This window comes from Oncorhynchus tshawytscha, linkage group LG09, assembly GCF_018296145.1.
Source record: "Oncorhynchus tshawytscha isolate Ot180627B linkage group LG09, Otsh_v2.0, whole genome shotgun sequence".
Lineage (NCBI taxonomy): Eukaryota > Metazoa > Chordata > Actinopteri > Salmoniformes > Salmonidae > Oncorhynchus > Oncorhynchus tshawytscha.
The window spans coordinates 58,012,576-58,026,453 of record NC_056437.1 but is presented as its reverse complement, the minus strand read 5'-3'; the positions used below and the strand labels follow the sequence as shown (position 1 = coordinate 58,026,453).

General features: G+C 43.2%; 1 protein-coding gene across 7 annotated transcripts in view; it reads right to left on the bottom strand.

Moving 5' to 3' along the window:
* The window catches only part of LOC112258340 (peripheral-type benzodiazepine receptor-associated protein 1), a 168,107-nt gene extending 154,579 nt beyond the window's left edge, over window positions 1-13,528 (bottom strand). For 2 of the 7 annotated variants that reach the window (XM_024432654.2, XM_024432655.2), the window contains exon 1: window positions 11,097-13,526. In XM_024432654.2, the coding sequence (XP_024288422.1) occupies window positions 11,097-12,164 (1,068 nt within the window). In that variant the 5' untranslated portion in view covers window positions 12,165-13,526. Of the gene's footprint in view, window positions 1-11,096 lie in introns of all 7 variants that reach the window. The other 5 variants (XM_024432656.2, XM_024432657.2, XM_024432653.2 and 2 more) reach the window with 4 other exon arrangements.
* Between the last annotated feature and the right edge of the window lie 350 nt (window positions 13,529-13,878).

Here is a 13,878-nt window from a genome sequence, read left to right as displayed (position 1 = left end):
GGGAAGACACACTAGACCCAAACTGCTATAGACCTATTTCCATCCTGCCCTGCCTTTCTAAAAATCTTCAAAAGCCAAGTTAACAAACAGATTACTGACCATTTCGAATCTCACCGTACCTTCTCCACTATGCAATCTGGTTTCAGAGCTGGTAATGGGTGCACCTCAGCCACGCTCAAGGTCCTAAACGATATCATAACCGCCATCGATTAAAAGACAGTACTGTGCAGCTGTCTTCATCGACCTGGCCAAGGCTTTCGATTCTGTCAATCACCACATTCTTATTGGCAGACTCAATAACCTTGGTTTCTCAAATGACTGCCTCGCCTGGTTCACCAACTACTTTTCAGATAGAATTCAGTGTGTCAAATCGGAGGGCCTGTTGTCAGGACCTCTGGCAGTCTATGGGGGTGCCACAGGGTTTAATTCTTGGGCCGACTCTATTCTCTGTATGCATATGTGGGGAGAACAAGTACACTGCTCAAAAAAATAAAGGGAACACTTAAACAACAATGTAACTCCAAGTCAATCACACTTCTGTGAAATCAAACTGTCCACTTAGAAAGCAACACTGATTGACAATACATTTCACATGCTGTTGTGCAAATGGAATAGACAACAGGTGGAAATTATAGGCAATTAGCAAGACACCCCCAATAAAGGAGTGGTTCTGCAGGTGGTGACCAGACCACTTCTCAGTTCCTATGCTTCCTGGCTGATGTTTTGTTCACTTTTGAATGCTGGCAGTGCTTTCACTCTAGTGGTAGCATGAGACGGAGTCTACAACCCACACAAGTGGCTCAGGTAGTGCAGCTCATCCAGGATGGCACATCACTGCGAGCTGTGGCAAGAGGTTTGCTGTGTCTGTCAGCGTAGTGTCCAGAGCATGAAGGCGCTACCAGGAGACAGGCCAGTACATCAGGAGACGTGGAGGAGGCCGTAGGAGGGAAACAACCCAGCAGCAGGACCGCTACCGCCGCTATTGTGCAAGGAGGAGCACTGCCAGAGCCCTGCAAAATTACCTCCAGCAGGCCACAAATGTGTGTCTGCTCAAACGGTCAGAAACAGACTCCATGAGGGTGGTATGAGGGCCCGACATCCACAGGTGGGGGTTGTGCTTACAAGCCCAACACCGTGCAGGACGTTTGGCATTTGCCAGAGAACACCAAGATTGGCAAATTCGCCACTGGCACCCTGTGCTCTTCACAGATGAAAGCAGGTTCACACTGAGCACGTGACAGTCTGGAGACGCCATGGAGAACGTTCTGCTGCCTGCAACATCCTCCAGCATGACCGCGGTGGGTCAGTCATGGTGTGGGGTGGCATTTCTTTTGGGGGGGCCGCACAGCCCTCCATGTGCTCGCCAGAGGTAGCCTGACTGCCATTAGGTACCGAGATGAGATCCTCAGACCCCTTGTGAGACCATATGCTGGTGTGGTTGGCCCCGGGTTCCTCCTAATGCAAGACAATGCTAGACCTCATGTGGCTGTTCCTGCAAGAGGAAGGCATTGATGCTATGGACTGGCCTGCCCGTTCCCCAGACCTGAATCCAATTGAGCACATCTGGGACATCATGTCTCGCTCCATCCACCAACGCCACGTTGCACCACAGACTGTCCAGGAGTTGGCGGAGGCTTTAGTCCTGGTCTGGGAGGAAATCCCTCAGGAGACCATCCGCCACCTCATCAGGAGCATGCCCAGGAGTTGTAGGGAGGTCATAAAGGCATGTGGAGGCCACACACACTACTGAGCCTAATTTTGACTTGTTTTAAGGACATTACATCAAAGTTGGATCAGCCTGTAGTGTGGTTTTCCACTTTAACTTTGAGTGTGACTCCAAATCCAGACCTCCATGGGTTGATAAATTTGATTTCCATTGATTATTTTTGTGTGATTTTGTTGTCAGCACATTCAACTATGTAAAGAAAAAAGTATTTAATAAGAATATTTCATTCATTCAGATGTAGGATGTGTTATTTTAGTGTTCCCTTTATTGTTTTGAGCAGTGTATTTGATAACCTGCCAAATCGGCAGTGTTTCCTACTTACAAAGCATGTAGAGGTCTGTAATTGTTATCAAAAGGTACACTTCAACTGTGAGAGACGGAATCTGAAACATTTGCATTTTATTGCATGACATAAGTATTTGATACATCAGAAAAGCAGAACCTAATATTTGGTACAGAAACCTTTGTTTGCAATTACAGAGACCATACGTTTCCTGTAGTCTGTACACACACTGCAGCAGGGATTTTGGCCCACTCCTCCATACAGACCTTCTCCAGATCCTTCAGGTTTCGGGGAGACTGGCTAGGCCACTCCAGGACCTGTTCCATTGCATGCCTATCCTCCATTTAAAAAGGGATAATCAACCAGATTCCTTTCCCTATGGCTTCCACATGGTGTGAACAGTCTTAAGACATAGTTTCAGGCTTTTATTCTGAAAAATGAGCGAGAATGATCACGTCAGTGGATAGCTAGGTGTCCACAGACTTGTGCATGCGCGAGCGCCTGGAGCAAGACCTTTTCTCTCTCTCTCCTATTGAAAAGGCTACCGTCCGGTTAAAATATTATCGATTATTTATTGTAAAAACAACCTGAGGATTGATTATTTAAAAAATGTTTGTTTCTTTACAGATATTATTTGGAATTTGTGTCTGCCTGTCGTGACCTGCACGAGCCTGTGGATTACTAAACAAAATTGCGCCAACCAAATGGAGGTTTTTGGATATAAAAATATTCTTTATGGAACAAAATTAACGTTTGTGTAACTGGGAGGGCAAACATACGAAGATCAAAAGGTAAGGGATTAATTTTGTTTTTCTGACTTTCGTGACAATCTACTTTGCTGCTAGCTGTTTGTAATGTTTTGTCTGCTGAGAGAGCTGTCCTCACATAATCGCATGGTTTGCTTTCACCGCAAATCCTTTTCGAAATCTGACACGCCGGTTGGATTAACGACAAGTTAAGCTGTGTTTTGGTGTATTGCACTTGTGATTATGAAAATGTAATTGTTTTAGTATTTAATTTAAATTTGGCACTCTGCAATTCACCGGATGTTGACGAAAATGATCCCGCTAAAGGGATCTGTGCGCCAAGAGGTTAACTGACTTGTTAAATAAAAAGGTGTTTTATTTTTAAAAGTTATTTAAAAATTTAAAATAATAATAAATAAAAATAAAAAAAATCGGCCAAATTGGTGTCCAAAAATACAGATTTCCGATTGTTATTGTAATTTATTTATCGCTATAATAAATCTGCCAGAGTGCTGTTTTTAGTTTATTGATTTCTGAAATGCAACCCAAACTTGAAATCGGCCCTAATTAAATCGGCCATTCCAATTAATCGTTCAACCTCTACTCTGAACGGTAATGACTTAGGTATTTGTAGTTGTCCACATATTCTAGGTGTCTGGTTGGACAATAAACTCTCCTTCAAGACTCACATTAAGCATCTCCAATCTAAAATGTAATCTAGAATCAGCTTACTATTTCACAAAAAAAAAAAATCCTTCACTTATCCTAAATCATCTAAATCTTTGCTAGGTAAAGACCCGCATAATCTCAGCCCACTGGTCACCATAGCAACACCCACCCGTAGCACACGCTCCAGCAGGTATATTTCACTGGTGATCCCCAAAGCCAACACCTTCTTTGGCCGCCTTTCCTTCCAGTTCTCTGCTGCCAATGACTGGAAAGAATTGCAAAAAAATAAAAAAATAAATAAAAAATTTTTTTTTTTAAATCACTGAAGCAGGAGACATATCTCCCTCTAACTTTAAGCATCAGCTGTCAGAGCAGCTTACCAATCACTGCACCTGTACACAGCCCATCTGTAAATAGCACACCCAACTACCTCATCCCCATATTATTTCTCTCTTTTGCACCCCAGTATCTCTACTTGCACATCATCATCTGCACATCTATCACTCGTGTTAAATTGTAATTATTTCACCTCCATGGCCTACTTATTGCCTTACCTCCCTACATTTGCACACAATGTACATAGATTTTTCTATTGTGTTATTGACTGTACATTTGTTTGTGTGTAACTGTGTTGTTTTGGCCAGGTTGCATTTGTAAATGAGAACTTGTTCTCAACTGGCCTACCTGGTTAAATAAAATATATAAACAAAAGTTGAGTCTCTGGAGCATCAGAATGTGTGGGTTCAATTACAGGTTCAAAATGGCCTGAAATAAAGTACTTTCTTCTGAAACTCAGTCTATTCTTGTTCTGAGAAATGAAGGCTATTCCATGCGAGAAATTGCCAAGAAACTGAAGATCTTGTACAACGCTGTGTACTACTCCCATTCACAGAAAAGCGCAAACTGGCTCTAACCAGAATAGAAAGAGTGGGAGGCCCCAGTGCACAATTGAGCAAGAGGACAAGTACAGTAGAGCGTCTAGTTTGAGAAACGGACGTCTCACAAGTCCTCAACTGGCAGCTTCATTAAATAGTACCCACAAAACACCAGTCTCAACGTCAACAGTGAAGAGGGGACTCTGGGATGCTGGCCTTTTAGGCAGAGTTCCTCTGTCCAATGTCTGTTATTTTGCACATCTTAATCTTTTATTGGCCAGTCTGAGATATGGCTTTTCTTTGCAACTGCCTAGATGGCCAGCATCCCGGAGTCGCCTCTTCACCTGGAGTTGATCAGGTTGTCGATTGTGGCCTGGGGAATGCTGTCCCATCCTTCAATGGCTGTGCGAAGTTGCTCGATATGGGTAGGAACTGGAACACTGTTGTACATGGTGATCCAGAGCATCATGCTCAATGGGTGACATGCTCAATGGATGACATGTCTGGTGAGCATTGCAAGCTATGGAAGTACTGGGACATTTTAAGCTTCCAGGAACTGTACACAGATCCTTGCCACATGGCGCTGTGCATTATCATTTTTTTTTTTTTACCTTTTATTTTACTAGGCAAGTCAGTTAAGAACCAATTCTTATTTTCAATGACGGCCTAGGAACAGTGGGTTAACTGCCTGTTCAAGGGCAGAACGACAGATTTTGTACCTTGTCAGCTCGGGGATTTGAACTTGCAACCTTTCGGTTACTAGTCCAATGCTCTAACCACTAGGCTACACTGCCGCCCCACATGAAACATGTGATGGCGTCGGATGAATGGCACGACAATGGGCTTCAGGATCTTGTCACGGTATCTCTGTGCATTCAAATTGCAATCGATAAAATGCAATTGTGTGCGTGGTCCGTAGCTTATGACTTCCCGTACCATCAGCAACCTGCTTGCTCCCCTCACAACGCCATACACGCTGTCTGCCATCTACCTAGCACAGTTGAAACGGGACGGCTGGTCTCAGACGGTAGAGAAATGAACATTCAATTATATGGCAACAGCTCTGGTGGACATTCCTGCAGTAAGCATGCCAATTAAACATTCCCTCAAAATTTGAGACATCTGTGGCATTGTGTTGTGTGATAACGGCACATTTTAGAGTGGCCTTTTATTGTCCCCAGCACAAGGTGTAATGATGCTGTTTAATCAGCTTTTTGATATGCCACATCTGTCAGGGGGATGGATTATAATGGCGAAGGAGAAATGCTTACCAACAGGGATGTAAGTAAATATGTGCAACATTTTGAGAAATAAGCTTTTTGTGCATATAGAACATTTCAGGGATCTTATTTCAGCTCATGAAACCAACACTATACATGTTGAGTTTATATTTTTGTTCATTGTACAGTACCAGTCAACAGTTTGGACACACCTACTAATTCAAGGGTTCTTTATTGTTACTATGTTATAAATTGTAGAATAATAGTGAAGTAGCCACCCTTTGCCTTGACAGCTTTGCACAATATTGGCACTCTCAACCAGCTTCATGGAGGTAGTAATCTTGAATGCATTTCAATTAAGAGATGTGCCTTGTTCAAAGTTAATTGATGGAATTTCTTTCCCTCTTAATACATTTGATCCAATCAGTTGTGTTGTGACAAGGTAGGGGTGGTATACAGAACATGGTATTTTACCAAATATTATGGCAAGAACAGCTCAAATAAGCAAAGAGAAATTATTTTAAGGCATAAAGGTCGGTCAATAAGGCACATTTGAAGCTTCTTGATGAAACTGGCTCTAATGAGGAGCACCACAGGAAAGAAAGATCCAGAGTTACCTCTGCTGCAGAGGATGAATTCATTAGAGTTACCATCCTCAGAAATTGCAACCCAATAAATCCATCACAGAGTTCAAGTAAGACATCAACATGAACTGTTCAGAGGAGACTGCGTGAAATCAGGCCTTCATGGTCGAATTGCTGCAAAGAAACCACTAAAGGACACCAATTAGAATAAGATACTTCCTTGGGCCAAGAAACATGCACAATAGACATTGGACCAGTGGAAATCAGTCTTTTGGTCTGATGAGTCCAAATTTGAGATTTGGGGTTCCAACCACCGTGTCTTTGTGAGATGCAGAATAGGTGAACGGATGATCTCTGCATGTGTGGTTCCCACCGTGAAGCATGGAGGAGCAGGTGTGAGCAGGTGTGATGTAGGAAAACCAGCCAACAAGAACTCCTTCAAGACTGTTGAGAAAGCATTCCAGGTTAAACTGGTTGAGAGTGCCAAGAGTGTGCAAAGCTGTCATCAAGGAAAAGGGTGGCTACTTTGAAGAGTCTAAAATATATTTTGATTTGTTTAACACTTTTGGTTACTACATGATTCCATGTGTAATTTCATAGTTGACATCTTCACTATTATTCTACAATGTAGAAAAGTCAAAGAAAAACCCTGGAATGAGTAAATGTGTCCGATCTTTTGACTTCGTGATAGTTATGGTGTATAGGGAGGATGCAATTTTTGCAAATGTATTAAATAAAAACAAGAAATACCTTATTTACATAAATATTCAGAACCTTTGCTATGACACTCAAAATTGAGGTCAGGTGCATCCCATTTCTATTGAACATCCCTGAGATGTTTCTACAACTTGATTGGAGTCCACCTGTGGTAAATTCAATTGATTGAACATGATTTGGAAAGGCACACACCTGTCTATATAAGGTCCCACAGTCGACAGTGCATGTCAAAGCAAAAACCAAGCCATGAGGTTGGTCCCCAAGAACACAGTGGAATCCATCATTCTTAAATGGAAGAAGTTTGGAACCACCAAGACTCTTCCTAGAGCTGGCCGCCTGGTCAAACTGAGCAATCGAGGGAAAAGGGCCTTGGTCAGGGAGGTGACCAAGAACCCGATGGTCACTGACAGAGCTCCAGAGTTCCTCTGTGGAGATGGGAGAATTTTCCAGAAGGACAACCATCTCTGCAGCACTCCACCAATCAGGCCTTTATGATAGTGGCCAGATGGAAGCCACTCCTCAGTAGAAGGCACATGACAGCCCACTTGGACTCTCAGAACATGAGAAACTGGTCTAGTCTCTGGTCTGATGAAACCTAAATTAAACTATTTGGCCTGAATGCCAAGCATCACGACTGGATGGAAACCTGGCACCATCCCTATGGTGAAGTATGGTGGTGGCAGTATCGTGCTGTGGGGATGTTTTTCAGCAGCAGGGACAGAGAGTAGTCAGGATCGACGGAAAGATGAACGGAGCAAAGTACAGAGCGATCCTTGATGAAACCTGCTCCGGAGCGCTCAGGACCTCACACTGGGGCAAAGGTTCACCTTCCAACCAATCATGCCAAAAATCTACACTTATTACCTAAATGATGTGACCATGTAAGGTCTTAGCAGAAAAGTATTCTGTTCAGTCAGGCGTTACATTTATTTTTTACAAGACAACAAACAAACCCCATAACTTTGAAGTGGGCCATTCCACTTAAAAAGCACAAGAAAGAGGATTGGTACATACCATCCTCAGATTGTGCTGAAATCGTGTCTGTAGTTAAACAGATAAGATTATCATTCCTGAAACATTATTTTGATCTCTAAGAAATTAAGCCAATTGATTGCACCCTAATTGGCCATTTTAAAATTTAAGGGATTCATATAATATTCAATATAGTACTGAACATCAGATTTTGACCATTCTTCCTAGCAATGAGTTAAATATGAGGAACTACTGAAATTATCAAAAGCCCCCCACAGACACCCCACACACCCACCCCAACAGCCAGTACACAGTATCAGTTCTTGGTCTGACAAGTAGTATGGAGCTGTGGCTTGGAGTATTGCTTCTTAATCCTTTGTATAATGTATTCACTGTGAAACTTTTTTTTCCAGAAAAATTAGCTATTGAAGTTGCTTACATTATTTACCATAAGAGTGTTAAAGTAACATGTTTTTCCCCACTAGATACCGCTGTTCCTGGAACTGCCACAACCTTTTATACATTTTGCTGCTCGTGTTTATTAAATGGATCATTACATTGGTTTTCTACCCAAAGTTGCAAAGACGATAGCTTTTGCTCATGATAAAATACAATTGTGTGGTCATCCTCACAATTCAAGCCAGTCCTCCATGAAAGCTATTCAGTTTGCCCTTCTCTTAGGCTTAATCTCTGTCCAGGAAATGTCCCCTTTGTGAGTAGCTTATTCCCTTCAAAACAGTTCTGGATTAGTTAGCAAACCATTAGGCTACAGCAGTTCTAATGGTCTTCAATGGTAAAAGTCCCAAACACACACAATGTACAGTTTTGTAATGTTATTGGGTTGGGTTTAACCTCGGTGTTAGGGGGCAGTATTTTCATTTTTGGAGAAAAAAAACATTCCCGTTTTACACGGGATATTTTGTCAGGAAAAGATGCTAGAACATGCATATAATTGACAGCTTTGGATAGAAAACACTAACGTTTCCAAAACTGTAAAGATATTGTCTGTGAGTATAACAGAACTGATGTTGCAGGTGAAAGCCTGAGAAAAATCCAATCCGGAAGTGCCCCAGGTTTTGAAAGCGCTGCGTTCCAATGACTCCCTATTCAGCTATGAATGTACCATCAACGAGCTTACGCTTTCTACGTATTCCCCAAGGTGTCTAGAGCATTGTGACGTAGTTTTACGCATTTCTGTTGAAGAATAGGCATAGGCGGCCACATTGCGTAAGTGGTCACATGGTGGCTCCGAGAGAGATTCTCGCGTAAAATACAGAGGTAGCCATTATTCCAATCGGTCCTAGTGAAAAACTAATTGTCCCGACGGATATATTATCGAATAGATATTAGAAAAACACCTTGAGGATGGATTCTAAACAACGTTTGCCATGTTTGTCGATATTATGGAGCTAATTTGAGCAATTTCCAGGCAATTTCTCAGCCAAATGTGAAGAACAAACGGAGCTATTTCGCCTACAAAAATAATCTTTTGAGAAAAAAATGAACTTTGGCTGTCTACCTGGGAGTCTCGTGAGTGAAAACATCCTAAGTTCAAAGGTAAACGATTTAATTTGATTGCTTTTCTGATTTCCGTGACAAGGTTGCCTGCTGCTAGCAAGGCATAATGCTATGCTAGGCTATGATAAACTTACACAAATGCTTGTCTAGCGTTGGCTGTAAAGCATATTTAGAAAATCTGAGATGACAGGGTGATTAACAAAAGGCTAAGCTGTGTTCCAATATATTTAACTTGTGATTTTCATGAATAGGAATATTTTCTAGGAAAGATGTATGTCCGTTGCGTTATGCTAATTAGGGTCAGATGATGACAATGGGGTGTCACTACAGGTTAATGGTATAAATGTCACTAATCACACTACATAGATGTTTTCAAATGTTATGACTGCAATGGTTTATAATAGTATTATATTGGAGTTGTCACAACATTTTAGTCACTAGCCCATTACGTCAAAGTTTTAGGCTTGTAGGAAAAGTCTTCATATGAGAATTGCACCATGGGGACAGCCCTGAGGGTTGAAGCATTAGGTTGCTAAGAGAAGGACAACATTAATTGCATTCACGGTGGACTGGCTTGACCACACCATTTATTTTCCTCTTGAGCCAAAGCTATTGGTTTTCTACTCAAAGTTGCAAAGGAAGTTGTGTGATCCATTTAATAAATGGAAGAAAAAAAGTTTGACAGTAACATCTAGTGCGCAAAACCTGGTCCTTTCACACTAACTTATGGTAAATAATGCAAGTGACTAATTTCTCTGAATGGGAGAAAACCTCAACCAACGTTTCCCCTAAAAAAATGTTTTGGCAGCAGTGACAAAGTTAGCAGGTGGAAGACAAAATTACAGAAACAAAATGTAGCTTTAAAAAAAAGTTACATTTCCTGCACTTCTACAAATGGTATCATGGGGCTAAGAGAACAATTGCAGTTTCAAAGCTAATTTCCTGCAATTATAAAAATGTTCCACTGCTAAATGCATATAGGGGAAACGTATTCCCCGTGTATCTGCATCACAAGTTACACATGGAATACATTAGATAGGATGAAGAAGCAATACTCCAAACTGCAGCTCCATACTACTTGTCAAGCATAGTCAACTCATACTGTATACCTCTTGTTGGGGTAGGATTGGTGTGGGGTGTGGGGTCCGTGGGTGGCTTTTGACAATTTTATTGGATTCCTTATGTCTTACACAATGGTAGGAAGAAGTTTGGCCTAACATTGGATGTTGGGTACTATATTGAATCTTATAAATCAAAAAAAGGGACAATTTGGGCACAATCAATTAATTTAATTTTATCTGAGAAATTAAGCTAACAAAATAATGCTGCAGGAATGCTAATCTTATCTGTTTCAAACTACACAAATTGTTCTGGAATAGTATGTGATGGTGGGTGTCATGGATTGCTGAAATGACATGGAACAACTCAGGTGTTTATGACCAGCAGACCTAATCCAATTTCCTTGAGCTTTTATCTGATCTCCTTCCAAGACGATGACTATAAGGATTACCCTTGCTTTATACTGCATATCTTACACGCTCATTGAGCAAAATAAAAACATGCAAGGTTGCATTTTTAAAGCCTGTGCTGGCATTATTAAAGCATATGCCCAAATTACTTGAATAACAAATCAGAAACACATTACATCAAAATCAATGCATGTGCACATTAGAAAGTTTGAAGCCATGGCATTTGCTATAATGAGACCAGAAAGGTGACCTCAAATCACCTCAACCTATAGTCAAAGGGAAGAGGGGTGAGAAAATGCAAATATGAAGCAGCTTACCTCCATGTTGTCCTCCATGTTGTCTTTGTCAGAGTATTTGGAGGGCGAGGACTTGTCTGACCCAGGCGACTTAGACTGGAGGTCCCAGCCTGCATGGGGAGAGAATGTGGTCTGAGGGGAGCTGGTGCTTCGACAGGTGTCCCCAGCCAGGGGAGAGGAGCAGCGGGCAGCTGCACTGAGGTTCCTTCCTGAAGCCACGTTCATATGCTCTCTCCTGGTTCTCTTCTTGGGTGGAGGGGATGAGGGACTCTTGGAGCTCTGGGAAAGGGACCTGGAGCGGGCCAGTAGTGGAGGCCCACTGCGATGGGAGTGGTCTTCCTGGTCCTGGGTGGTGCTGCTGCTGAGATGGACACAGCTCTTAGACCTGTGCCTGGTTTTGAGAGCCCTGGATGAGCTCTGGTTCCTCTCTTTCACCTCCCTGGTCCCTAGTCGTCGTCCATGTCCGTCAACTTTAAGCAGGTGGCAGAGGTCTTTCTCCAGGTCCAGCTCCTGTCTGAGACGCTGGAGGAACACAGCCTGCTCTCCATCTCTATCTGTAACCTGCAGCCTCACCAGCAGCTGCTCCAGCTTACGGCAGCTGGCACCGCTGCAGACACAACCAGGCTCTCTGTCTACGTTCTCCCCCCTGCTCTTCCACCCAGACTTAGTGATGGTTGTGTTGGCCTCCTCAGCCAGCCGGCGCTGCAGTTCCCTGGCCTGCCTGGTGGCAGCTTCCCTCTCCAGCCCGGTGCCTACCGCCTTTAACTCCTGTCCTTTGTATCTCAGCAGCTGTCTCACCTCAGCAGCCTGCTCCCTCCTCATCACCTCCTGTAGCCGCTGGAGTTCCAGGGCCTTCTGTCGCTCGTGCCTGGCCGTCAGCTCCCTCAGGGCCCGCTGCTGCTCCCTCTCAGCCTCCTCGCGGAGCCGCCGCAGCTCCAGAGAGAACCTCTGGTGAGCCTGATGGTTACGGCACTTCTCTGCCTCCAGGGTCGAACGCAGCTTTTCCAGGTCGCGACCGTGGTCCCCCCACCCGTGGCACGGCCTCTTCGACGACAGAATCATAGCATTACCCCCCCTGTCCTTCCCCATGGTCAGTGAAGCACTCACAGAAAAGCAGGCGCGCCGAGGGGAGACCCCACTCAGTTCAGTTCAGGGGAGAGCGCATGCAGTTTAGTGGAGGCCCACTCAGTTCAGGCAAGGGGAGGACACATGCAGTTGGACAGAGGGCCAGATGATTATGGGGGGGTCATGCAGGAGGTTGAGATGTAATGGGGTGATACTTATCAAACAAGCAGCATGAAGTTAACACAGCAGATCACTGTAAAGAAGTTGAGGGGATGGATGGCAGGAAATCAGATGGCAGGATGCAAATCAGTGTTTGATGGATGTCAAAGCACTGTGATTGCTTGATGTTCTATCTTTCATGAGAATTGGTTGGTAGTTGATGTAGTGAGACTAGGGAACTCTTTGCTTGCATGTCCACAAAAGATGAGAAAACAGCCGTCAAAAGTTAAATTCCATACACATGCATGACAAATAACTGGTCATTGATCCTACAAACTAGTTTGGAATGTGTCACTCAATTTGTGTAACTATCTTCCTACCTAGCTACCTGCCCACGTGCAGCAGACGTCATTCAAATCCACACACACAGTGAAGGATGAAATGTTAGAAAATGCATGCTAGCTAAGCTAGTTGATTATGCACACTAAAGCAAGAAACTGTCGGGGATGCAACAAGTGGCATCATACAATGCAACTTGAGCAAAGTTGTTGCCGTATAGCTAGGCAAGGATAACATGTTTGTTTTTAGCCTAATAAATTGTTCATTAGCTAGCTAGCTCATTGACGTTACATGGACAGTTCTCTGGCCATGTTTGGAATTGACGTCATCGTGCCCCAAAACTAGAATTGGCATAGCCTCTGCTCCAGGAGCTGTGTGTACAGGTATCCTGGAGCGAAGAGGTTAGAATTGACAACAAACATGCGAAGAGTGAGAACGTCTCGCTTGCATCCGCTACTGTACTAGTTTAGCTATCGGCTGCCTAGGCTAATCTGCCACTAGCTAGCTAGTTAATCAGCTGACTGCTAGTTAGCCCGGGAGCTAATTATAAACCAGTAGCCACACGTGGATGACAGTCAAGGTACGAGACATAACACACAGCATTACAAACTCACCTCTCACCAGTTAGCTAATGGTAGCTACAGCAACACACAAACTTAGATAGCTAACGTTATAACCCAGTCGGTTGCTACTAAAATAACTAGCCATTCCTTTTACAATTTAAAGTTAGAACAAGCCCTCAACCGGTGCCCACGTAAGACAACAGTTCTTGATTTACTCGAACTACCGTAGTGGCCTCGGTCGAAACCCGCATCTCAAGGGAGGACCAGTTGCTTCAGGAGAGGATCCTACTCCTTTCTAAGTGTCTCTGGAAGAGCACTTAAGCGTGCCCCGTCATCAAGTTGACCGTAAATCGACCGACCACTAGTGGCTTGCACGTGCAAGTGCATATGGCCCGTTATTTATAAGGCTGATAAAATTTAAAATAAACTATTTCACACGTTGAAATGTGAGGAAGGGAGGCTGCGAGTTTTTAGCAGAGTCGTATTTGAAATTACAAATAACTGTTATCTATTATTAGATGCTAAATATAATTGGTTCAACACAGGCACCTCACCATTGTAACTATGGTCTATGACACACACAGAACTAACATTATTATCAAATAATTTAAACTTTATTTAACTAGGCAAGTCAGTTAATAAGAACAAATTATTATTTTACAATGACAGCCTACCCC